The sequence below is a fragment of the Mugil cephalus genome, chromosome 16, assembly GCF_022458985.1.
Source record: "Mugil cephalus isolate CIBA_MC_2020 chromosome 16, CIBA_Mcephalus_1.1, whole genome shotgun sequence".
In the NCBI taxonomy this organism is placed as follows: domain Eukaryota; kingdom Metazoa; phylum Chordata; class Actinopteri; order Mugiliformes; family Mugilidae; genus Mugil; species Mugil cephalus.
The window spans coordinates 21,325,695-21,352,500 of record NC_061785.1 but is presented as its reverse complement, the minus strand read 5'-3'; the positions used below and the strand labels follow the sequence as shown (position 1 = coordinate 21,352,500).

The 26,806-nt window shown below is 42.0% G+C and overlaps 2 protein-coding genes across 2 annotated transcripts; one reads left to right on the top strand and one right to left on the bottom strand.

Annotated features, from left to right (window-relative positions):
• The first annotated feature begins 71 nt into the window (after positions 1-71).
• wdr45b (WD repeat domain 45B) lies at positions 72-11,855 on the top strand. The gene is made up of 10 exons (XM_047608580.1): positions 72-612; positions 1,698-1,772; positions 3,002-3,103; positions 5,324-5,411; positions 5,679-5,773; positions 5,892-6,082; positions 6,649-6,734; positions 7,602-7,703; positions 7,846-7,967; positions 9,496-11,855. The coding sequence occupies exons 1-10, from the start codon at positions 546-548 to the stop codon at positions 9,600-9,602; spliced, it is 1,035 nt and encodes a 344-aa protein (XP_047464536.1). The 5' UTR covers positions 72-545; the 3' UTR covers positions 9,603-11,855.
• A 1,792-nt stretch (positions 11,856-13,647) lies between these two features.
• Positions 13,648-22,420, bottom strand: foxk2a (forkhead box K2a). The gene is made up of 9 exons (XM_047608579.1): positions 21,918-22,420; positions 20,430-20,624; positions 20,163-20,304; positions 19,667-19,813; positions 17,078-17,271; positions 16,735-16,937; positions 16,266-16,523; positions 15,934-16,131; positions 13,648-15,349 (listed from the first exon to the last, which is right to left on the bottom strand). Exons 1-9 carry the CDS (start codon positions 22,211-22,213, stop codon positions 15,135-15,137), a joined length of 1,848 nt encoding a protein of 615 aa, XP_047464535.1. The 5' UTR covers positions 22,214-22,420; the 3' UTR covers positions 13,648-15,134.
• Positions 22,421-26,806: the final 4,386 nt, after the last annotated feature.

The following is a 26,806-nucleotide window of genomic DNA, read 5'->3' as shown; positions in this document are numbered from 1 at the left end:
ACTTCCGCTAACTGACTATATATGAGCGTATATTTGTGAGTGGTTGGAGGATGTCACGTCACTAGCCGCCTTGAGCTCTGTCAATACTTTCCACATCTTTTTGTATTCAAATTTCTCACAACCCAGATTCTCAGTTCATTTAGCAACAGTAAGACTGGCGCCAGATGCGAGTACAAGGAGGAAATATGATTTAGTCATGTAACGTTAAAAAGTAATCAAATTATTGATTGAGGTTAGCTTAATCGTGGCTCATTAAAACCCTAATTTAATCAGTTCCTGATTTGTTGAGATGCGTTTAATTCAAAGTAAAAATATTAATTGACATAATTAAATTACTTCGGAGTTAACTTCTCGAATACATTAACGAAGTCCATTGAAAAGCCCCTTTGATCTTGGCTGGTGACAGCTCTCCGCGGGTAGGAACCAGCCTCTGTTGTTTTCCTTGTTTCTGCCCCAGCAGACTCAGGAGGAATGGTGGCCGGTTAGCAGCAGCTGTTGGATTATCTTGTTAATATTGTTTGGCATTCGGTTGTTTTCTCATAATAATGAATTTACTACCCTCTAATCCACACGGGAATGGTCTCCTTTATGCTGGATTTAACCAGGATCATGGTAAGAGGCGTCGTGTTTTTTTTTTTCTTCCCAAATGGAATTTGCGTCGTAGATGCTAAGCTACCGTGAACCGACGACTTCCAAAGAAAAAAAAATAACTGTAACACTGTTTAACAACAATAGTTTCCCGTTTGTTGGGCTTGAAATGATCTCACGGCGGTGCTGCTCTGTCTGCTAGTCTATAAACATTACCTTGGAAGTACTGTGTATTAAGTTAATGTTAGCCATAGCTAGCCCGTCGGACGTCAGCCGAAAACCGTAGCTAGCTTTATTTGTGTTTTCAGCCAACACGTATGTCAGCTAACACGCTAATAGGTGGACAAGACGAGGACTGCCAAGTAAGAAACAAATACTGGGTTAGCGTCGAAGTATTCCCAAAGATGAAGGATGTGAACCTATGTATGTAGACGAGCTTAGCATACATGCTAATGGTAGGTGGATTTCCATCGGACAGTAGGCTAGTCTACTGCTAATAGCTAGCCTCTCTCAGTTGACGGCAGACCGTTATTATTAGGCCGCGTTATTTGGTTTATTTTATGTCAGCTACGTCCACCACAGCATTTGCCTTTTTCAGAAATAAGAGAAACAAATGTGTTGTTAAACGCCCATTGCACGTTACGCAGAAAGACTTTATTCGCTCCCCACCCACGTAAATTTGCACAGGCCGTATATATAAAGTATTTTCCTTGGACACTTGGTCTGAATCTAAATTATGAACGATTTCTTAAAATGACTGCTGGAAAACTGTTCTCCCAAAAAGTAATGGGTCACTGCAAAAGAGATCCAACGCCTCATGTGACCCCCGAAGATCCCTGGCATTAACATCGCAGTGGCTCCGTTTTACGTGAATTCCAGCAGAGGTTAATCATTTGTTCCCCGCTCGGTGTCAGCAACCGTCAGATTTATCTACTGAACCACTTCACTGACCTCTTCCGCCCCCCCACCCCCGCTAGCGTTCTCTTTACAGTAAATATTGACATGATTGATAACTGGAAAGATATTTGCGAAGAATGCTGGTGTGAGAGAGACGTGTTAGTGGTTACTCCAGTTTTAATATGTGTCGTTTGATTCTTGTCACTCTCCAGGATGCTTTGCCTGTGGGATGGAAAATGGATTTCGTGTGTACAACACAGATCCTCTCAAAGAGAAGGAGAAACAAGGTAACTAATTATGTCAACATTCATAACTGGACAGCAAAGAGTAATTTATTTTTCATTGTGGGATGTTTGTCCTTATACGGTGTGCGCTCTTTATTGGCTCACTCCTACTTTCAAGATTCAAGATTATTTACTGTTATTATTATATTTTTTCCTGTGCCTGCATGCACTGAGAAGGATGAAATATTTTTACTCATCCGTGGTATTTAATTGCGGGGGGACAGGTAACAGGAGGTTACCTATCTGTAACAAGTCATATGTAACTGTGCTTAAGGCACCCGTTGGGTTCTTCTATGGTGAGAGAAGTGACATTAATGAGCAATTCACAAATACAATTAGAGAGTTACCCTGGTGTAGTTTAAGTTTCGTGAAAATAATATGTTAAGCTCCTTCCTGCTTCTTCCTGTATGAACTGAAATGGTCCAGAGCTTATCTGAATGTAACGTTGGAGGATCTAAACCTAAGGCATGTGTGTTTTTTACTGGTTGTTGATAACAATTTAGGTTTAATGTCATGTCCACAAATCAGTCTGGAGGAACAGGAAAAGTGTTACTGTATTATAAAATTGGTTATTTTTGTGTAAATGAAAACATCAAATAGGAATGAATGACAAAAAATCTTTATAGATTTTTTAAAAATATATTTTAGACTATTTAATAAGGAAAATGGTTTCAAATTAACATCACAAACTGGAGTAATGAAAGTTTTCCATATTCTGATTAACATCTAATTTTGGGTCCTCGTTCAAAGCTAGCTGGCTTGTGACTGCTGAAAAAGAATTGAAATAAGCAACTTCTGCCGTTCCCAGGAACACACTTTTGCAACTTCAATCCATTTTCTTATATAAGGAGGGTTGTATGAGGAAGTTTCCCCCAAAGACAACTGCAAATATGACTCAGCACATGACCTCCTCCAAAGTTACTTCTCTAAACTCAACAAATTTAACCGCTGTAGATCAGCAATTGCCCGAGCATTGTCCACAGGGCCGAGTGTGGCCTTTCTTTTCTCCGCCAAACAATGTGCAGCTGGGACAGTCTTTACAGTACGCAGCAGTGCTCGCCTGCTGACGTTATATTTGCTGCACACCGAGGGTGACCAGTCTCACCTTGTGTTTCTTGATTGCTGTCGTGCAGAAGATGACATGAATAAGCAGTTGGGGATTAGAAGCACGCAAGAGCTGTCTTTCTTTCTTTCTTTCTGCCAATAAATAACATATCTACTTTGACTTTCAGAGTTCCTGGAGGGTGGGGTTGGCCATGTGGAGATGCTGTTTAGGTGTAACTATCTGGCACTAGTAGGAGGAGGGAAGAAACCCAAGTACCCAACTAATAAAGGTAAGTTTTGCCTACAGTAGTAGCATTTTTTTTTTCTTTATTCCTTTTATTCCCCCAGAATGAGCAGTATTGTCAGCTGGACTTATTACAGACCACTGCTTGACAAATGATAGCGTGTAGGTGCTTTCCAACACTGTCATCTATACCTTGTTGACCTGAGATTTGGCAGGATTGACACTGTGGAGCTACAAATGTCTTTTCATGTAGTTTATTGCCTGTGTGAAATGACTGCCTAAGGTTCTCTGGACTTTGCCCCTTCTCCTCCACATTATGTACACATAAGTGTAACAAAGGCTGTTTACTAGCTAGGTAATATAAGCTTGTAGTAATTAGAACAGGTGGGAAGGATAAAGTATTAAACATGACAGTATATACAGAGAGGATAAATAATACAAGACAAATCATGGAGTTTCTTTCTAGTTTTTTATGTGTGCAGGGTCCTTAGCTCTGGCCTGATGAGCTGCCTTTTTTGCAGAACACTGGTGGAAACCTTAATTTGAGCTTAGGCTGGAGCTCTTTCAACTGCTCAGTACTTTTTGCCCTCTGCCTCTTCAAATCCCAATATATGCAAACTGGTGGTTACTTGGTTTCCATTTCTTTGGCACATTTTCTTACAAATCTGTCAATATCTATGCTACATTTGAAGAAAAACCTACTGTATTTTCTTTAGTAGTGGCTGGGCCCAGCCGTTATTGGAGGCAGGCTTTTATCAGAGTGAGGGGTTTATTTCTAATTCCCTTTGTTGCATACCGGTATGTACTGTATATTTGCTGTACTGTATATTTAATAAAACACACATATCGGTTCTGTAAACACATGAGAAAATTTATGGCAGCTTTAATGGCCATGCCTGGTATGTTATTCTTCGCCGGTCAACATTAAAGCGTTTCGCAGCTTCCTCTCCTGTGTTTTGCTCTGCATATTTTAAAAACATTCTTCTTGAAGTTCACATGAAATTTTCTTGCCGCTACGCTGAAAAGTTTGGTTTGTGTGGCCCTTCAAATGTATTTACTGCCATCTGTTGGCACTGTATCTTCTGAGACATTAACACACACTAGCACATCCACACTGAATGAAATATACAGTTATTTTTTCTCTGACCTGGCCTGTATTTGAAGACAGCCTTTATTTGATAGTGGAAACTACAACCATGGCCATTATAAGAGACCCAGCTATTAATTTGATGGACGGATGGATGGATGGATGGATGGATGGATGGATGGATGGATGGATGGATGGATGGACAGATGGATGGACAGATGGATGGACAGATGGATGGATGGACAGATGCTTTTTTTGAACCCAAACTGGGAAATTTCCCCGGCCACTGTTAGAGGGAATATGGTTTCTTAAATTATACAGATCAAAGGTGCAAAACTTAAGATGAACATAGGTAAAACATATATACAAGTATAAAAGAAAGAAACACGCTGCAATCAGCCTGCTTTGATCTTAATCACCCCATCCAACTCACTTTAAATTGTTTACACATGCCCACAAATAGCTCTCCTGTCCAGAGCCTTTGTTGCTAAGATTGTTGCTATGGTTTTTCAGTGGGATGTTGGTGTTGTCCTATTGCACGTACAAATTGGCACGGGAAAAAGAAGTAACATTTGACTATTGTTGTTCATTGTGCCCTTGTTTATTGGCAGGGGGTGGCATAAACAACATAGATACATTTTCTTTAACTGTGAACTGGGCCAAAAAAAAAATAAACTTGGAAATTTGTCCTTTTTTTCTTTTTTTTTTTTAATAGCACTGAATTTAGCTTTATTGAGTTAAGTCAGATATTTTTTATTTTCAGCTCTAAGAAGTAAGATTTGTCCTGTTTTTAACAGTGGTGTTGTTATGACAGTGGATTGTCCTGTGGGAGGCTGTTCAGTCTTTCTCCATGGACTTTTAGTCAGCACCTTTTAGACTTGGGACACACACAGTGTCTACTGATCCTCTTGTTAGGATGCTCAGCAGTTCATAATGGGCAAGTTCCAATTTTAGCAAAGCCGTAATTAGTTAATTCAGCCATCTGTTTTGATCTTTGTCACAGAGTTCCTCCCCATATTGTCCCTGCTGGGTCTCCATCACACTGTCATACTGCTAATGGCTAATTTGAAAATGAGATTTTGTATTGTATATGTCATCTCGGGAAAAGTTGTACATTACGCTTCTTGCGTTATTATCCTAATTTTCTTTCTTCCTTTCATGTTTGTGATTTTGCTCTAGTGATGATCTGGGATGATCTAAAGAAGAAGACGGTCATTGAGATTGAGTTCTCCACAGAAGTCAAAGCGGTGAAGCTTCGGCGTGACAGGTAAAAGTGCCCCATAAAAAGCTGATGTGAACTGGCTTCTGTCAATGTCCTGGGTGGAATGTAGTTAATAATGTATCGACGCTAAATAAATGTCGTGTAGAGACATACTTCGCCCTCTCGTAAAGTATCACTAGAATTGACCTGTCATCTGATTTTATTGCAGAAAGTGTCACATCAGTAGACCATTACTGCCTTGTAAATGTGGCTTGAGGAGATTTTTATGACATCTAGTTTAAACTTAAACTTGTGCGTTGGCCTTGTTCTCAGGATTGTTGTAGTCCTGGACTCGATGATCAAAGTCTTCACCTTCACCCACAATCCCCATCAACTGCATGTGTTTGAGACCTGCTACAACCCCAAAGGTCAGTACAGTCATTTGTTTTCATCAGAATACATTCTCTTTGATTGATTAAGAAATTCGTTGTTATGGTTCCCCTTTCAGTAAACTCTTTGTACCGTTTTTCTCCTCGCCCTCCTCAGGCCTGTGTGTGCTGTGTCCCAATAGCAACAACTCTCTGCTGGCGTTCCCCGGGACTCATTCGGGCCATGTTCAAATAGTGGACCTGGCCAACACAGAGAAGCCCCCAGTTGACATCCCCGCTCACGAAGGGGCGCTGTGCTGCATCGCTCTCAACCTTCAGGGCACAAGAATAGCCACAGCATCCGAGAAAGTACGTAAACCAAGGGCTGTGGAGTGCGGTTCCACTTCTAATTAGAGATCGACCGATACATTTTGTTTCAATATTTGCGTTTTTTTACTCGTATCGGCATCAGCCGGTACACTGGTGCGTTCGCCGATACATATACATATTTTAATTATCCCGGCAAGATTTACAGACAAACGCATCCATAGGCAGCCCCTGAGCTGCTGGAGAAACTGGATCTGGATACTTGTAGAGTATATGCAGCTGGAAGCTGGAAAATCCTTGTGCTTAGCCTTTTTTTATCTGTTTATTTTGTACGCATAAGGGCATTAAATATTCTTTGAGTTCAATAAATCTTTATGTTTTTGGTTAAATAAACTTAAACTTGTAACATTTGTTATCATTATCATGAGCAGTATCGGCTCCAAATATCGGTTCAGAAAAATTGGCTGCACATGATGTTTAAAAAAAGAAAAAAAAATCAGTACCAGTCCTAATAAATCCTTCTCGGTCGATCTCTACTCCTGATCTTCTTCAGTTGTTGTGTTGTTTGTTTCTGTCCTCGCTGACTTGTGATTAATCTGTTTCCACAGGGGACTTTAATTAGAATTTTCGACACCTCTGCAGGCCAGCTCATACAGGAGCTAAGAAGAGGCTCGCAGACAGCTAATATTTACTGGTGACTATTTGGCTATATTACTTTTCATGTCTTTACTTTTATAGCGCAGCGACAGCTCCATCCTTTTGTTCATACGCGACAACTAGAGATGTGCTTCTGCTTGACTCTAGCTGTTTGCGCTGCTTACACCTTCTCCAAACTTCTCTGCAACTTTGCTCTGTGTTTCCACCTCCCTTCTCACACATACTGTATATCGAAAGGCATATTGCAGCAGCAGTATTCATTTCTCACATTAGACCTCTGCACGGTCAGATTACTGCCTAAGTGCTGCTTTTACTGTCTCCACTTCACTAAACCGCAAGATGTACAGTATGTCAGATCATTTTCTTGCAGAGTCACTATGAGAGTGTGGGTGAAGAAATGTAACTACAACAAAAAGTCTTTATAAAGTTATCATCTAACTTAAGTGTTCACAATTTCCATGAGTCATAAAGGTTAAATTACCACAAGTGGCCCAAAAATTGCACGATTATATGATGAGTCAGCAATATTTTCAAGTAGGTGTGGGTATCACTACTGATTGCCTGAATTGAGACTGATATAAAGAAGTGAGCTAATCCTGTTGAGTGGTCTCTCGAGATTTGTCGTGCAAGACCTCAGCAAGGTTTCTAACAAGAGGAAGCAGGAAAAGGGATGTGAGGATTTTAAGAATCGATATCGGATCTTTCAAACCCAGATTGTTTTGAAAAACCCAGCCCTATCTTCAGTACATCGTGGCCTGTAGGGAAAGTTCATTGAGACACCAGTCAGAAGGCACCTGTGTTCTAGTCATGCTCATTCTTTATATTGTGTCCCTGTGTTGATGTGACCTCAGTGAATCTTGTAGTTTTCTCGTTCTCATCACTCTTTATCTTCTGTCTTCTTCAGCATCAACTTTAACCAGGATGCGTCCCTCATTTGCGTGTCCAGTGACCACGGCACAGTGCACATCTTTGCCGCAGAAGACCCCAAAAGGAACAAGCAGTCAAGGTCAGGCCCAGCCGAATGTGATTTTATTTTTTTATTTATTTTTTTTCCTTTCACGTGATGTGGTGTTCTTGCTGCAATCTTACACTCCAGTGGTGGGACAAAGATAAACATAAAAACTGGTCGTGTGTCTTTCTCTCTGCAGCTTGGCATCAGCCAGTTTTCTTCCCAAATACTTCAGCTCGAAGTGGAGCTTCTCCAAGTTCCAGGTCCCCTCAGGTTCTCCCTGTGTGTGTGCCTTTGGAACGGAGCCCAACGCCGTCATAGGTAGGTTCAGAGGTTTCTGGGACACATGTCAGTGTCACTGGTTCCAGCGAGACGCAGTCAAATGAGACTCATGATGGCAGTAAAACCACACTTTGCTTCTTGTTATGGTTACATTACACATCATAAAAAATGCTTCCAGCACTTCAGAATTTCATCATTTATCTAAACAGGAAGGGATCTGAAGGAGGTTTATAATCCTTACAAGTTTAAAACCAGGAAAGATAAAATGCCACTCATTGCTGTCAGTTTTAGAATAAAAGAAAAGGGATGCGTTGTGTTACATGATATTATTAAGACTGTTGTAGGGTTACACAGCACTGTCTCTCAGGCTTTCTGTCTCCGTCTCACTCAGTGTAACTTCTCCCCATCTTTTTTTGTTCTACTTTCCCTGCAGCTGTGCCTCAGACTAAGTGAACAGATTCACTGTGGCCAGTGTTATTTAACTCCTTCCTTCATCACTTGTATATAAACACATTAAGAATTACATGTCACATTCTTCTTTGGCCATTGTTGGTGGTTACAGAAATAACCCTAGGTTCAGACTAGTACTTTAGCAGTTTTCAGTGGTTGTGTTGTAATGTGGTTTGTTTGACAGTGACATGAGGTATGGCAGCTGTATGCCAGGATGTTTACATGTTTTAAGCAACAGCAACAAATCTAAAACTTAAAAGTTCTCCGTTAGTTTGGTCCCGTTGGTTAAGATGAACGGGTCTGGGTCAGGGAGTTCGATCGGACGAACACCCTACACCATAGCCGAGAGCAGCAGAGGGTTGTAAACGTAGTGTGGGTAGACCACGTTCCATTCAAGAAAATGTTTTAGATGTTAATCTGGCATCTGTCCTCACTGTGGTATTTGACATTTAGTTGATGGACAATGCAGTGACTGATTGAGGGGCAGCCAGTCTGAGATCACGCACACTAGCGAGCGAAGTACTTAACCTTCCAATTTATATCGACTGAAGAAGGGGTATGGAGATGAATGTCAGTGCTGGACCAAGTAAGAAACCACAAATGTATTGAGCTGTATTGTACCACAAGGGTTCAACAGTTACTTATTCACTGAAATCACTGCGACACACGACAGAGAGAAGACATCCGGCGTGTTAGAGGCTGGTGTACGTGTCTGTAGGCGCGTACTTACATTTCTGGAGAAGTTCTTTCAGGTTACAGCGTAGGATCGACCCCATGTGACTCTGATAGTAGCATGCATCCGAGAAGGAAAACCAGCTGTTGTTTATTTGTTGATAAATTAACGACTGAAGTTGGTAAGAGTCACTTAAGGTGAAAACAATTTTATGTGTCACATACAAATTGCGTTCCAGTCACTCTTGACACCTGGAAGTGCCAGTAAATTATGAGCTCACTAATCGGATGTTTCTAGCTCTTCTGGTTTTCTCACATATTGTTTCAGTGAAGTGATGATGGATGTGGCCTCAGACACAGAAGGTGTAAATAGTTCCTTTTGAGGCAGGTCTACTCTTCATTTGCTGACTCATTCTTTTTCTCTGTCTCTCCTTCCACCTTGCAGCCATTTGTGCTGACGGCAGCTACTACAAGTTTCTGTTTAACCAGAAAGGGGAGTGCTCCAGAGACGTGTACGCCCAGTTCCTGGAGATGACTGACGAGAAGATATGACCTTTGACCCCGCTGCAGACTTCCTATTAAGCAAACCGTTTTGGTTTTCTCTCTTTTGTTTTGTTTTAATTTGGAGCCGCTAGGAGAGGTCCCGAGTTGCACTTCTCCTAATCTTGACAGACTCTGTGAAAGAGCAACAGATCAAGGGAGGAGGGGAAAAAAAGAGAAGCTTGGACTTTGTTGCAAAGTTGGACGGACAGAAGTATGGACAGTGATGCAGATTTTGACTCTGGACAGAGGGACATGGACGCTGACTCAACTCCCAAACCAAACAACAAAAAAACAAAGGAAAGCTTTTTTTTTTTTTAAAAGGACAACTTGCCGCTTTTTAAGACGTCTTCCGGGAGTTTACAAAGGATGGCTATTTTTAATCACATAGATGATTCTGATAGTTAGATGGATTGAAGATATTTTTTTTGTCAACTAACACCACCTAATTGAACTATAGGGAGTGCCTCTGGAGAGAATCTGTATGTGTGCTCATATAACTGTGGTCATATATACATCCACGTGTTTATGTACACGAATGTTATTGAGCGTCTGCAAAGCAGGATCAGAAGGAGGTCCCGTTGTTTGTCCACATCCTCCACGTCTTAAAGGTTCATAGTAACATCTGCAGCACCGACTCAGACTCTGCATTGTCAAACGCCTCCTTAGTATTACTAGGTTTTCTTATAGCCAGTGTATATACACAACTCGACAGACTGAACTTCTAACCATATAAATCTGTACAGAATTGTAGCAGAAAAATTAACACGTATTTTTGTTTCATGCTTCCTTTTTTTTTTCTTTTTCTTTAATACGCCGTGCAATACTTTCTGTTTCCCAAAAACTTTTCTATGTTAAAAGTTTGTGAAAGAAGTCGATTGTTGTTTCTACGTAAATGAGAACACTTAAAGAAAGTGTGTGACATTACATTTTCAGAAATACAAGTCCACTGCGGGTTGGATGGGTGAGCAGATTGATGCCGTTCACGTCTGTTTGGTAAATGTAATGTTTGCATCTGCTTAGCGTAAAGACGGGAAAAACAAAATATGTCTGCCAGTTCCTCTAATGTCGTTCTAAAGGAAAGTACGAGAGTTTTCTTGTGGCTACGATCATTATGTAGCCGTGAGCATTTTCATTCCCATTGTGGGTTCAACGGTTTTGTGTGTATTAAATACCAACAAAGTTAAAATGTGCTAATTAGTGATCTTAAATTGTGCGATTAGCTTAATCTCAGTATGTGCAGACGTAGCTGTTTGCCCAGTTTAAGCTTTGTCTTACCTACAGAGAACGGCATTGATCTCATCGTCATCTAACCGTCTGCGTGGAGCTGACAGGATATTTCTTAGAACGCCACAGTGTTTCCTTGAAGAGTGTGAAAGTGGAGTGTTTGTTGTATCTACTGAACAGGGAGCTTAAGAACCAAACACGGTTTACATCTTATCTCACAAATTTATAAGATATCAGATTTAACCAGATCAACTCTAAAAGGTTTTAAACTCTAAGGCTGCACTTCATGTTCTGTGTCACTGGTCTAAATGCGATTTAAACAAAGTAAATTTAATCTTAGATTAAATTAAAGTTCTTCTGAAAGTTGACTGCGCCACATGCTCTGTTAAAATTCCCTCTACTCCCTTTGGGGACGCGTCCGTCACCCCGCTCGTTCAGCTAATCCAAATCAGGGACTCTGAAGTGCTACGTTGAAGCAGGAGATCTGTTCAGTGCGGATACACCACAGTGTTGTTGGATTGTTTTGTTTTGTTTTGTTGCGTTTCATTTGTCATGTTGCTTGATGGCTTTCCACTGATTACTCGTTTGTTTTGTGGTGAAACGCTACAGGCGTCACGCCAAACACACACAGCGCCGAGCGCAGGAGGGACGCTGCACGAAGTGGCGGGCAAGCTTCTTCTCTGACACACCTGAGCCCCGTTTCCACTCTGGTTTGAAAGAGTCTCGGGCGATCGGATCACGAGTGTAAGATCAAGACCCGCTCTGATTCTGAGAACTGCACTTGAGATTTTTTGTCATACGTTGCGAAATGCGTTGTTTAACCGAACCGTTTTTGTTTTGTTTGTTTCGAGCATAAAGAAAGTCTGACTTTTTTTTTGTATGTTTACTTTAATAGTGCTGGCTTTGATAAATACCAAGCTGCACTTGTGCCATCCGATCCCCCGAGATACTGTTCAAATCCGAGTGTGAGCAGGATCTCAGAATGATTGTAAAACCTGCACTCAAAGTTATGAATAAATTTTAACATCTGCTTTTACAGTCACGCTTCATGGGCTCCTTCATGCCTGTTGCAGCGAACCCAAGTGTCGCCTCCATATAAGTTTCTTTTTCCATTGTTGACTAAATTACTGGCGGCCATTTAGCTTTAGGGCTGCAGCCAATGATTAGATCAGCAGTCGGTTAATATTATGAATCGTTTGGTACATAAAATGTCAGTGAACGTAAGACTGTATTTGTTTGTCATTATCAGCAGTCTAGTTAGAATGAAAAGTTATGAAGGGAATTTCAAGTGAACTGGATGCAGTTTGAGGTATTTCTCTCCTAGGAGGATTGAGCATGATTGAAAGATGCTGCCGCGTTGTCACAAAATCTCCCTGAGAAATTACACGTAACTCCTTCTTTGTAGTCTACATGCAAATTATCACACCAACATATAGATAACGGCTGAAAACTAAACTTGATTGCGGATTTGGGACACGGCCCAGCAGCACCTTTGAGGAGCACAGTTTGCAGCCATCAGCCCAGCCCCCACGCTGGGTATGAGACGCACTCGGACTTTCCAATGTGAGAGCGATCCAGAACACAAGACCAAGTCGACCCGTCTGTGAACACGACGGAATAAAGGGAAGGGTCTGGAGTGGAAACCTCAGTCTCCTGATCTCACTGTCACTGAGCCACTTGGGGAAGATCTCAAACGTGCAGTTCATACAAACCAGCCCAAGAATTTCGAGGACCTGTAAGAGCCTCATCCACAACTATCAGAGAAGACTGCATGCTGTCATTGTGCATTAGATCAGGGGTCTTCAATGTATTTCAGGCCAAAGATCCCAAACAGATGGAGAGGTTAAGTAGGGACACCTATCTACTATATGTGTTCTATATTAAACCTGGCCTAGTTCTATGTATATGTGTTGGTCTCGGCCAAATGTAACATGTGGCCCAGCAGCGATAGGGGCGGGGCCTGCAGCGTAGATGAGGCTTGGATTGAGGGGTCTAGTGTGGCAGGCTGCTGAGGCAGCTCCTGTATCTCTGATGAGCGAGTTCTAACTGAAAGAAAACATCTTCAGCAAAAAAATATATTAAAAGTTGTCTAATCAACCAAAGATTTTGCGAGCCCATGTATTAGAGTGTGTTAAGATGCGGACACTGGAGCTCTTTCTCATAACTTTTAGTACAAGTACAACTGCACCCCCACCCCCAGTCTGTGTTTTCAGGATCCCGCTCTCGCTCTCCCCCGAAACCGAAGCAAAAAAAAAGGGAAGCATCTTCTTCCCTGGACTGTAGCAACACATGATGTGAACATGAATGCCTGAGCACTAAAGAGACCACATAGTTTAGTTTGAATCAAATTTAAAATGAAACACTTTTACCTGATCACCCATGATTTGATTTTTACAAATTGTGTAGTGGTGTGTAAAACACATGAGCACAACTGTTTAATTCATAATCTCCTTTGTTTGGAGGCCGCAGTGAATGCCTACTTGTTCCACTTTTTATTTCCTGAGAGCTTCCTTTGTTTCTGTAGCTATTGTTCACTACGCTCCAGCTCAAGCCTTGTGAATAATCTGCAAAGTTTCTGCCTCTTCTTGTCAGCTGCAGGGCTGGAAATGAGTGAGTCAAGGTGGTTTTTGTCGCTTTAGGAAGCTGACAGCGTTAAGAGGAAGCAACTCCCTCCGCCCCCTCTCGTGGTACACAGACTTCCTGGAACAGCCCGAGTGAACTGTGAGGAATGCTCTCTGAAAACCCCTCAGCGTGTTATCCCATCGCTCCCTTCCAGATGTTAAACCCTCTACCCTCGGTCCAGCGAGAAGAAATAACAGACACGTCGTGGTTGCGTTTGGCCAGCAGAGACGGCGTTTACTCGAAGAAATACAAACTAAGAGGTTATGTGTTTTAAATAAATTTATATAAAAAAAAAGAAGCATTTATCCACTGAAGCAGAACAGACACCTATCACTTGTTTTTCCTCATGTAACATAGAATACAATCTGAATAGACTTTTTTTTAGTAGCCTGAACAGAATAAAATAATCAAGCCAAGAGACGGTCAAATTCAACACAAAAGGTAACGAACACAGCCGATGATGACGGGGGGAAGGAAAAAAAAAAATAGCTGAACAAATGAAAGTGAATAAAAAAAAAAAAGGAACGAAAAGTTAAGTGCAGCACTGGTCAGAATCATATAGCGTAGATTCAGTCTAAATTTTCTTCAGTTCCATATTCAGATATTCTGCTCAGGTACATTGTTTCTAGATCCGTAACATGCAAGCTCGATGAAGCGTCAAATACACATGGGAATATACTTTTTTTATCTCATAGGATATTTGTAAAATATGAAAAAATCTGTACATGTACAGTGATAAAGAAATTTCATTTGCATGAATGAGCAGAAAAAAAGAACATCCACTCCATAGATAGTGTTTTCTTTAAAGGAAAAAACAAAACAAAAAAAGAAAAGAAAGGAGACTACATTCATTTCACCGAACAAAGAGTCCACATACAAAACAACAAAAGAAACGGGATTCCCTAAATATCATGTGGTGATGTTTAAATGTTCTCAAAGACCCCACTTACAGCTTTTAGTTATCTTAATTATTACTAGATAGTATCTGTGCCTTGGGAAACGGAGAAACACTCAAAAAGATCCAGAGATACACTTGTACAACGGAATACTGCATATCTACTCACAACTGGGTTAGGTAGGTCAACATGGAGGCTAGCTGCCGAAGATGGGAATGTCCACACGTACGTACGTACACACTTCCCTTTGCGGAATACACTACTGGTGACGTTTGCCATTTCTATCTGACACACAGTTAAGCTCTCGTCCGTAATGCTACCGGGATGAGACCCCCTTTTCCTCTTGGGGGGAGTTTCTGGACTCCTCTGTCATCTAATACATTTCCCCCCCTCCACACCACCTTTGATTTGAAAATCTGGATTATTAAATTTGCTTTCCTTTTTCCTGTGCTTCATCTCGTCGCCTGGGTCTCAAACGTCAGGGATTCACAGTCATCAGCAAACTCTTGATTCCTTTTTCAATTTGGTCTCTAGTTTTTGCATCGTATTTCGTGGTCTTAATATATGGAAGAGAGGGTGAGAGGGGTTCGCACATTCTGTAGTCCTTCTCTTTTTGGCACCTTGGAGTAGATGATGACACTGGATCAGATGGGGGGGAGGGGTGAGGCTCAATGTGTACAGGAGAGCAGGGGTCAGGATGCAGATCGGTTTGTGGGGTGGATGGTGGCTGGGTGTGTGTGTGTGTGTGTGGGGGTGTGTGTGTTTGTGTGTGTGTGTGTGTGTGCGTGGAGGGGGGGGGCTACTTGTCGCCGACCTGCTCGCTGACCCCTCCTTCTCCGTTTCTGTCCGTGGTGCCGTTGTTGTTGGCAGCAGCTGCTCTGCCGTCCTCTTCCTCCTCCGTTTTCAGCCTCTTTGAGTCGGGCTGCTCTTGCAGTTCTCCGTTCTGCCTCTTGGTGGGGAGGGAGGCTGAGGCCGAGGCATGTGTGGCCAGGAGGTGGAGCGGGTTCGCAACGGCTGGTGGGAAAGAAGACAGGGTTTGTTTCTAAGGTTTGTTTCAAATGCCAAGTGTAGATGACAGTTTATTAGCCGACAGCAGTAGTTTTAGAACCTTTTCACTGAGAGCTGATTATTCTATTCACATTGTTTAGGCTCTGATTGGTTGGAGGATTATCCAGTTGTTATAGAGCCCCCCACCTTATCAGTTGAAGCAAGCTCCATAATCAAATCCAGAAGTACCGTGCACATATTCTGATAAGAATTAAGTCTGACTATGGCTGGGTTTACAGAGCACTGAAACTGTGTGACAGCTTCTGATAAAGAACTGCTTTTTTTGAAATATCATAATAGGGGAAGCTAAAACATTTCCATCTAGTGCTACGGATGATTTTCGTAAACAGAGACTGGGGATGTGGTCAGTGTGATGGCTCCTGCCTATTAAGAGCACAGACAATCGACAGGAACCGGTTATTTTATATGTAGCTACTAGAACAATAGCAAACTAGTAATGATAGCAGATTGTTCCAATTTCCAATGATTTTATTACATTGTCTTCAAAAGCCCTTGCTTTAGTAGCATGTGTGTGTGAGTGGGGGGGTCACCTGTGCTAGTAGCAGAGCTGATGGGGACCAGATGGGTCCCGTTCTGTGTGATGGCCTTTATTGGGAGCTGGTGCTGACCGAGTGGGGCTTGTTGCACGATGGTGACTGTTGTCAAGGGGGTAGCCTGGGAGGTCTGGATGATGCGACTGACTCCACCTATAGACGAGGCAGTGATGGATGGGATCGGCTCCACTTTTACTGCAAAACCGGGAGGAAAAAGTCAATGACAACCAAAGCAAACGCTCACAAACAATCTGCTCCATGACAACACGACAGCAGCAACAGCGAGCAACAAAAAAAAAAAAACAAAACAAACAAAACAAAAGCGCTACCTTTGATCTCTTGGTGCTCTCCTCCTCCGTTCTCCTGAGGTTGTGGGCTCACTGTAGCAGCAGACTGTCCGCCAACAGTTGCCATGGTGACGGTCGGGATCTGGTGGACGACGTGCACCGTCTGCATGACGGGGGCGGAGCTGACCGTCGTCGTTACAATGGCTGGCGTCGCCATGGCGTAGGTCACAGGCTTCATGGTCGTTTGAGGCATCTGGCGTTGCACAGCGATCAACACTGGCTGGTTACTGAGGGGGGAGCCTGTCAGAGGAGCCGGGGGGGAAGTTACTACAACACTCGACAACATCACTGGAAAAATGAAGCAACAATGGCGGCGTCGTAGCCTTATTTTTACCAGAAAGAGCCTAGAAGCTGTCATTTGTTCAGCGGTTTACACGTCTCTCACCATGTATGTTAAACACTACAGCAGAAAGAGGAAACAAACTAAAAAAAGAAAGGCTACGTGATTTACCAGGGGAGCTCTGTGCAAAGCGGGCCTCTTGGATGACGGCGAGTTTGGGCTGAACTGTAGTGGTTTGGGTGGGTGCTGGTGGTGGGGTGGGCTCTGGCTCGATGGGGACCGGGGACCCTTCTCTGGACAGGCTGTCTGGGGTCTGGACCCCGCTGGAGTGGGCAGACAGTGCCCCTGTGTGGTTGGGAGAAGCTGGGGCGCTCCTGGGACAATGAGAAGAAAGCAGGGTTCATCAATGCTGCACAAAACCGAACGCACAACTGTACGGGTAGCACGGCGCCCAGGTTTTAAAGAACACGCTCATGTGATCACATACTGCTGAGCAGCACCGAGCAGGGTTTACCTGGAGGAGAGTGGCCCTACAGGGGTCCTGAAGCAGGGCACTCCCCTGGGCCTGCGCTTCCTGAAGGCTTGTTCTATCAGCTTGCCCTCTGAGGCGGGGTCGATCCTCCAGAACGAGCCTTTGCCCGGCTCCTCCTGAGAGCGGGCCACTTTGATGAAGTACCGGTTCAGGGACAGGTTGTGGCGGATCGAGTTCTAACCAAACCAAAAACAAAAATGCACACAGAGTTAAAAATGACGCCTGGAGCGCAAGAGCAGTTTAGTGCACATATATACACGCATGTTACCGCACATACTCTTGTTGGTTTGTGTAGAGAGCAGAATGACTGCTGTAATGCACTTTCCCTATTTAAAGTACATGTAAGTATGTTTAAAAGGTCTGTTTTGCTCAGACAGCAGCGCCCTGTATTCGAGGGTTTTATTTTTCTGCTTGTGAGGGAAATGGAAACATTCTAGACACACTCAAAGGCCACTTTATGAAGAACACCTGTTAAATTTCTAAAATCTATCAATTTAATATGACACCTCTGCCATGAATGCAGCCTTTACTAGATTTGTATGGGTGCAATGGTGCTTGAAACTCATAGTTTTATTTCTGGTACATAATTTCAAAAACTGAGTAAAAACGTAACCACTCAAGTCACTGTCAATCAATGTGGACCTTTAGTAAGTATAAGCTTCATATCTTTGCCTCGACACCTAGGACACATAAATAAACTTGAATGGAATTGTCCTAAAAGCAATAATGTGTAGCCTAATATTCCCCCTTAAGTGTTGATGCCTGTGCAGGACACAGACGGGATAACCTACGCACAGTCAACGCTGGTGTGAAATATTTATGCACTCATCAGTCTGGCTCACTCTGTAACAACACCACCCAAACACTAGTCAGCGCTGTCTTTTTTGCCAGTCGGGTTCATTTTTGTTTCTACTTCCTGCTTAATTTTCAACAATGCCAGACGTTTGAAATTCAGTAGCGTACTAGACCACAGTATATTGCATGTTTCATTTTTTTTGTCCTTCCCACTTACATATATAAGGGGTTTAGAATATGGCAAAACCCATCAGTCTCAATATTACACACAATAAGAAACTGTAAGAACAGCTGAATTAGATTATATTACATCCTTCAGGTCTACCTAATAAAGTGGACAATATATTGTATTGCATGTGCTGCCATAGAGAGCGATCAAGTCAAATAAGACTGCTTTCATACAGAGGTTGTTTGGAAACAGGGAGCGTTTATCCCTTCAGGTTGGTTTGTCTGGGCTGGTGTAAACGCAGCATCGTTTACATCACACATCGAACCAGAACAAAGGAATCAAACTGATGTGTGCATCATCAATGCGCATATGCAGAACACTGGTACATTAACCACAAAGCAGCAATAAATAGCAGTGTGGATGCTCAACTTCAGATCATTTTCTGATATCCTATTCTTTTCCACACACAAAATCACAAAACTGTTTGCAAAGTACCGTTGAAGGTGTGTCAGAACTTTGTCTCGATGGCCCTCTATCCTAAACCAAGGCTAAATGCAACATTGTAACATCATTTTATCAATTACTCCTTGATTCTGAATAAAATATAGGTGTGAACTCTCCCTAATACTCAGAAGATTAAGATCTTTCAACAGCAGACAACAAACAGTAGCAGTTTGTGAGAAAGCTCTGACCGTGAGCTTGAGTTCATGACATGCAGACACTGAGCAAAACTCTAGTTAGTGACATTCTGACCTCACTTTCATGAAGCAGGTCCGTTATACACATGCTTGACCCACGTCGGGACCATTCTCGAGTCACTCTGGTCTGCAGTCTGCAGCGTTGGCTTGACAAGGCTTTTTTCCCCATTTAGAAGAATGAAAAATACCTGTCCCAGTTTCTCACACTGACCTCCTCAGATTCATCCAATGCCCAAAAGGCATTCAATTTAAGATGATATAAAACCAGAGAAAAGCAGCGACGCCTCGTAACAGAGACGTTAGGACCAGGAAGGGTTGTGTATTTTATACACTTAATGACAGCAGCGGGTGATTCATTTACGTTGGTTGACTAATCCATAGTACATTACAGCAATACTTAAGTCTGTCCAAACATTTGACTGGTAGTGTGTGTGGTTTTTAAATTTACATGAACCTCCAGTCTGGATCTGAAGATCTAATTATGCAGGACCAAAACATTTTTGGGGGTAATGCTAACAGAAAACTAACTATAATCTGATGTTGTATTGTAAAGACCCACAAAATAAGCTCGCTGTGTATTTGTCTGTATTTCTTGTTTTGTGCATTTGTTTCCTATTATATTCATATTCTTCTTATTAGTTTCCATTTGGTCATTTTTCTTTTAAATCCCGCTCCTTGAATGTATGCTGGTAAACAGTTCTGGGGACGGTTGGTTTTGGGTGGGAAGGATAAGTGGTAGAGCAAATTTAAAAAGCCGCAGAAAACAGACAGCCCTCTAGCTCTGAAAAACTGCCGGATACAAAAAAATTATAATTTAAGAAAAGGGAGTAACCCAACTAAGTCAACTTACCCTTTAACCACAGACACAGTAATAATAAAAACAGCTGCTGAAATTAGGAAGACACTGACCTGCCAGCCTTTATCAGCTGTTCTGTAGTAGGGGTAGTTCTTGGTAATGTGGGTGTATATTCCATTCAGGGTTAGCTGTTTATCTGGAGCCATGGTAATAGCTTGAACTATTAGTTGCGCATACGAATAGGGTGGTTTGGAGTCGTCCTGTAGAAGATGAAAGGAACAGGTTAAAGTCACGTGCCGATTTGGGGAAATATGTGTCACAAGCTCGTACATGTGTGAACACACTCACAAACACAGACACACACAAAGTTCAACAAGGACCGGTACTCCAAAGTCAATACCCGAGGCTGTCATGAGCGTTGGGCAATTTTTAGACTTCAATGAATAACTAGTGATGTTCAGTGGCGCTCAAATCCGTCGAGACTCCTCTGAAGTCTGCTGTCTTGACTGCGCAGCCTCTTGTTTGAGTTATCCACTCAGAATCCATTTTAAAAATCAAGCAGGCGCACCGACGGCACGCTCTCGTTCAGCTCCTGCTCAGTTCTCTCACCTTTGGGCTGTCTTCACCTGAGGCCTCCTTGTCGTTTTCTGACTGGGAGTTATCTCCTATGAGGTCGGAGGCCAGAACACGGCTGGTCCTGTAGCTGGAGAGCCCGGCCCCCCGGGGACTCGAAGGACACGAGTTTGCCGCACTGTGTAACACATTTCAAACACCATGTTTGATTGAATCACCATGCAAATGTCATGTAAGAAAACTGTGCTTTTTTTTACTTTTTTCTTTTTAGATCTACACACACAACTTTGTGACCACTCCTACCTGATGGTGCCGGTAGGTGAAGGCAGCGGGCTCATGAGGTGGGCGATGTTGTCGGGAATGTTTATGGTCAGTGGGGAAATTTGGGGTTGGACGGGCTTGACCGGTGATTCCGGCACGTTCCTTGGCTCCTTTTTGTCACTGGACAGGGCTGTGAACGTGATCTTTATACTTGTGCTGGGGAAGCGGAAACAACACCTAGGGAAGGATGAAAATACAGACACAAAACAAAAAGAAATATGATAATGCCACCCATCTAAGTGAATGAAGTGCTTATTACAATGTTTACTTGACGGACGAGCCTCCTGCCTGGCAACACGCAGGGCAAGGAGGCCCAACTGAAGCCTAGAGAAGAGAACTCAGAGTCAGTTTCACACTGTTTAAATATGGACATCAACGATGACCATGTCTAACATGTCCACTTTATTATTAATGGGATATATTTGGACCAGCTACTGACACCTTAACATGAAGTACTACACTGACATTCTGACATCAGCATGTCCTGCCTAAGCTTTTATGAAGTTCAAACGTACCGCAAGAACCGATCAATGAGAGTTTTGGGAAATAAAGAAACATACAGACAAACAAGTTGTGCAGTGTAAACATACCGACTGCAGGGAACATGAGGCCGAGTTGACACTGAGCCAGATCAAATGAACTACAGCACTCAGCTTTGCTTCCTGGGAACTGTTGTATCACTATACTATCCCTAGAAAAGAGGTGCTGCATGAAATGCATAACAATAATTCACTGACAGCCTATTTTTCCAAGTAAAAATTGCTGCAGCATATTTTGCAGCAGGTCAGAGAACATCACCTATGCAAACACGAGTTCAACTATTAACCTGTTTTGCAGACATCAAGGGTGGGACTGCTAGTTGAAGACTAACCCCAAAATAAGTTCATTGGTTTTGAGAAGAAATCTGTGTAAGAATTCGGCCATTTTAATGTGTCGACCTTGACTATCACTATATACAAACATTAAGGACCACGCTTTAAGGCGTGTTTGAATTGTTTAGGTCCCGTTTGCAATTCGACACACATACAAGGCATGGTATAGCAAAATAACATAAACTACCATATAAACATTAAAAAGGCTACTTCCACGCGGCACACTTCAGTGACTAGTAGTCTAGTGCATCAGTTCTTAGTTAAAGCTTGAATGACATCTAACTGACGTCATGTTGGTAGCGTGCATATACGCCGAATAAACTGGGACAACAAAAATAACAATCTGGGGCCATGAATCACGTTCAGCGCGCCTTTATATTTGATAGCGAGCACTGAAATGAATACTCCGGCATTTTTGGCATGGAGATTTGATGTGACGTTATTGCCGTACACACGAGCAGCGCGTATCAGGCTTAGTGCTGCTTGACACAGCACGTGCAACACCGCTGCGGGGATAACAAAACAATAACAACACACGAACCAATATATTCTCACTTTCCCGTCCTCATTTAAATCAAACCAATACTAAAAATCTTACATTCGTGGAAGCTGGAGAGGTGGAGCCCCTCTTCTCTGGAACACCCCATCAACAAACACCCCGTTTTTTCCAAGGCATCGGAGATAGAATTCCCCCGTGCCGGTGCCATCTTCTCCCGCAGTGAATATTTCGAGGTGCCGTCGGGAGATGAAGCTGGAGTGTCCCATGCTGACGTCCACCGAGCCCTGCGAAGAGTTCCGGCCGATGGTCACCGACCTTTTCTTCATCAGATACTCGAATTCTCGGCCCTCAAGCCGGGCTACCGCCGACCCCGACATCCCGCTTACCACCGCCATCTTCTAAGGTATCTGGTAGAGATTTGGAGGTGTGTGTTGAACGCAAACGTGTAAGCAGTTGCAGGGGGTTGGAGAGGGGCTCTTTTGGGGGAGTTTGTGAAACAGGGGGGATCCAATTTTACACAGTGGAGAATTTAGCTAGGAACGTGCCAGACCGGGGACACAGCGGCTCCGACCCACCGCCGTGAAGAAGAGAAAAAAAGAGGAGCAGCGGCCAATGAAAAGCGGCCAAACTGGCGGAAGTAGTGGGACAGGCAATCCGTTCAGCCAATGGGAAAGTGGCTTGGGCAGGCAGATGTGTGGTGTTTACCAATGACAACAATAATAAAAATAGCCGTAGAAAATAGAGCTCGGTTGCGGCGCAGGCTGACACGCAGATAGACGGAGAGACGGAAAATATGGTGCACTGATAACAAGGAGGGGAATGGGACGAACAGTAAGACCAGAGAAGAACATGTTTTTTATGAACAACCGAAAGAATTCCATCAACAGTCTGAAACTTGTCTGCATTTAGTTTTTTATTCATATATTTTGGGGCTGCTCACAAGCTGTAGATACTTTACGAGGACTTTTTCGAGGAAATTTAATATATTATTAGTTTTAGATTAGATTAGCTTTGTGATATTGTTTATTGCACATATACAGGTACAGAGCAACAGAATGCAGTTTAGAATCTAACCAGAAGTTAGTATGCATGTAGAATAAATAGTATGATACACTAAAGTACAATATGATATCACTTTTTGTTGCATATGGAAAATATTTATAGATGGAAACCTATGTACAGATGAGACCACAATTACAGGTAAGTGACCAAATTATACACAATGATTGATTGAAGTGAACATTTATGGGTTAAATGTAAGTAGACTATACACAGGAACTATAATGATGATGATGATGACATGACCATTAAATATGTATTAGATTATGTATTAGATGGTGATAGTCTTTAGTCAGAGAGGAAATTAAGAGTTTAGGGATGTGAGTGAATTGGTGTGTAGGTGTATTATATCCCTATGATCACTTGTAGTATCACTAGTATGATCACTTTGTGTACCTAATCGGAAGATTAGGTAAAATATATGTCCTTCTGTAAAATGGAATGAAATTTAAAAAAATAAATAAATAAAGAAGTTTCTCCTGTCTCTATTAACCTGGACATGCACATCAGCTGGCACGAGACCACATGCAGTGCACGCCCTGGAAAGCTAAATGGCTAAAAAATCTTTCACAGGAACATCCATCGCCATTTAGGCCAACAAGAACAAGAGAGTTATCTCCACCTGTGCATGAGTAATCTTCTGATGAAGACCATAATATATGTTAAGGTATTTTCTCTTTTCCTGCGTAGTCTGAACCCAACAACTGTTTAGATTTAATAAACATACATTACACATTGCATTGGGCAATATACGTAGAACATTAAGGACAGAAAAGTGTATGCAAATCCTAAAAAATGCATAATTGATCCACACGAAGAAGTTATAATAAACTAATAAGGACTCTCGTTCACTATTGTGTGAGTCCGGTTCCATGCAGATCTCCACTTAGCCAGGATTTCCCTGTAGTTTACAAACCGTAGTACAGCAGCCACCACGCTGGGTGCAGCGAATGAGACCATGTTCAGTGATACATTTGTGTTTAAGATCCCTCAAATCGTCTTGGCACTGCCACAGAGTTGGACAGGTTGCCGCTAAACCGCGGCGCAACGCCCCAGTTTCTTGCCGATGTCAGCGCATGTGTGTTCAAAGAGACTGCATCAATATTCACCAAAACGTGTTCGCCGCACAGAGCCCATGCGCCATGCCACACGTGTTCTCTGGCGATGACGTAATCATTTCAAACTGTGGTGCGTTCAAGAGTTACACAGAGAATGCGAGAGTTATGAATCCCTTTGAGAGACTGTACCACAGACTGTATATCAGGGCTGTTAAACATACGGCACGCCAGGCATAACTACCTAATACTCAGGTGTCAAACACACGGCCTGCGGGGCAAAAGCGGCCATCAGAGGACAATTTTTCAATGAAAATAACTGCTATTCCTAATTTGTCCACTATTTTAGTCAGAGTGGAAAGAACGCATCACTGAGACCCAGGACTAAACAGCAGACAGAAATATGCCCAAATTGCACTTATTATTATTCTCAAGAAATATAAATATAAAAATATATAAAAGGATACTTTATTAAAAGTAATTGGTTATTATCCTGTGAAGTTACTGGTCCAGTTGGTCCATTGGGGTTTATGTGGTAATACTAATGTAACCTAATAGAACTTATCTTATCTTATCTTATCTTATCTTATCTTGAAAAACACTAAGACCTAAGACCATGAAAACTGAATTTCTCTTTCTTTAGAAATGCCCCATTGTTGATCCTAATATTCTGGACACCCACAGAGTTTATATATTAGTTTTAACTGATGATCTTTTTATTCATTTGAGCCTTGTTTCTCTTTACACCATTGTCACTTACATTTACAGAACTTGATAAACTTATGTGGATGGTGCATTATAAAAATTAAGATGGCGTGAAAAAAATTAATGTATAGAACTGTCTCACAATAAAATGACGGAAATAGGGGTGTGGCGACATAGGAATATACAACTTAACAGGTAGAATGTGATAACTGTACACCGCAATCTTTCCTTAATTGCGTCCTGTTGAACAGCAAAGTAATTTAAGTTCTGATACATATTTTACTGTACATCTGTTTGTCTGTGTCAGGTTTTCCTGTAGGAGATCAGACAGGCTCCATCAGGAGATGTACAACATGAGATGATAAACTGGACTCCTAACATGTCCTCTCGTCTGTGCGAGTCATCCCTTCATCGAGTTTGAGTTTAATTAGTGAAGCTATTGCTTGTATGACAGTAATTGTTTGTGATATTTAAAACAGAATATAATAGTTAGGAGAAAGTAAACAACGAAAGCCTGATCTGTATCTGCTGGTTAACATCTGTTTAAGACAAATGTAGAACATTCAGTGAAAAACTGTTTTCTACAATTCTCTACACTGACCAAAAACTATGATCAGCTGATCGGATGGACCTATTAGCCACAAGTTCCTTTGATCAGGCTTCTTTTTTTTTTTTGTGCCACATTTCACCACAGTGTCCTGATAATGGCTGGAAAACTGAAACATAGCATGGGAATATTTTCACCTATTACTTCAATTAGATTTGTATCCCTTGGCAAAAGATTATTAATGCTTAATGTGTCATCAGTATTATATGATGTGCTTGTACATTCAACTGGGGCATGACACTGTGAAAAGATAAAAGGAGTGTAAATATAAACCGAATTAATTGAAATGCGAACCCTAAGCTGTCTACGACTCTCTAATATCCATTTTAATAAAAGGACACTGAATGCAAAAGGAGGGACTATATTTAAAACTGGAACATGTCAATGTGAACACGTAGTTAAATAAGGCGTGTGAAAGTGCTAACTTACCCCGTTTTTTAGCTTCTGCATGCTCAGCTAAGCCCGGAGAGCTACAGAATCCTGTGGTTGTAGAAGGGAAAGCGTCAGATTAATGGAATGGGGTAGAACAGAGACAGTAACTGTTATGGCTACAGATGTTTTAACCACCTTAATTAACATAAAAAAGACTTGACATTAGTCATAGCAGTCAAGTCAATGTTTGAGCATGAAATGCGATGCTTTTAGATGGTCTTTAAGGCACATGACGAGTATGTTTAAAGTCGTATTTTGTTCTAGCTGTAAAATAAACAGTATCTACAAATAAACCATAACGGACGTGTCTAATGTCAGGGTGCTCAACCGTGGCACCATTTAAACTATGAACACATGTAGCCACAACATCTTTGACAAATTTCCTGGCCTTTGGTCCTTTTTCCTGGACTGCCACCAGCCTTCCATCGACATCTTTGTGCCAAAGGAGTGCTCATCACGTCAGGGTGCCAGAGGTGAAGCTGGTGAATGTCCTCCTCTGTCATGTCGACCTGTTGGACAATTCTGATGACTCCAGTGTCAGTTCTGCCACAGTGGGTGGCGCTCAGTGCTGCTCTTCCTCACAGGGAGTGGGGGAAGCAGAGGACAGAGCCTTTCCATCACAGGCTGTACAGTCTCTGCTGCTCTCTGGACACAGCTGTCACCAATGGTCCGCACTATACCAGGAAAATAAAACTGAATATTAAGTGCTTATTGTAATCTAAAGTTAAACGTACTGTCATGGCCCAGCATGTCACTTTATGTCACCTTGAAATATAAGTCTTTAAATACATTTTGTTTGTCCAATTAAGAAATTCTATTACCAGCTTTCTGCACTAGATGCAGCCAGCAGCTGTAGCACATAAATAAGACAAAAGTTAAATCTATAATAAGAAAGGACACAGAGAGTACAGTAACAAAACTAGTCTTTCTAAAGGCTAATTAACGTAGCTTAGAACAGATGATTTAAAAGAATCATAAGTACGCATATATTTTTTAAACGTACAAGATGTGTGAGAAATATTAAAGTGTTACCCTTTAAAAGGCCCTGTTCTCTTTGTTTTAGTGTCAGTATACACTGCATTTCTCACCATAAGTTTTCGGCCACAACAATCTTTAAATCACATTAATAT

What these genes read in the sequence shown, in the direction of transcription:
- wdr45b (XM_047608580.1), top strand. Translation starts at nt 546, where the DNA reads ATGAATTTACTACCCTCTAATCCACACGGGAATGGTCTCCTTTATGCT. An exon ending in CAAGTACCCAACTAATAAAG is followed by an intron (nt 3,104 to 5,323) that starts GTAAGTTTTGCC and finishes ATTTTGCTCTAG; the next exon opens with TGATGATCTGGGATGATCTA. An exon ending in GTGAAGCTTCGGCGTGACAG is followed by an intron (nt 5,412 to 5,678) that starts GTAAAAGTGCCC and finishes CCTTGTTCTCAG; the next exon opens with GATTGTTGTAGTCCTGGACT.
- foxk2a (XM_047608579.1), bottom strand. Translation starts at nt 22,213, where the DNA reads ATGGCGGTGGTAAGCGGGATGTCGGGGTCGGCGGTAGCCCGGCTTGAG. An exon ending in GTAGGGCCACTCTCCTCCAG is followed by an intron (nt 16,938 to 17,077) that starts GTAAACCCTGCT and finishes TCATTGTCCCAG; the next exon opens with GAGCGCCCCAGCTTCTCCCA. An exon ending in CTTTGCACAGAGCTCCCCTG is followed by an intron (nt 16,524 to 16,734) that starts GTAAATCACGTA and finishes CTCCTCTGACAG; the next exon opens with GCTCCCCCCTCAGTAACCAG.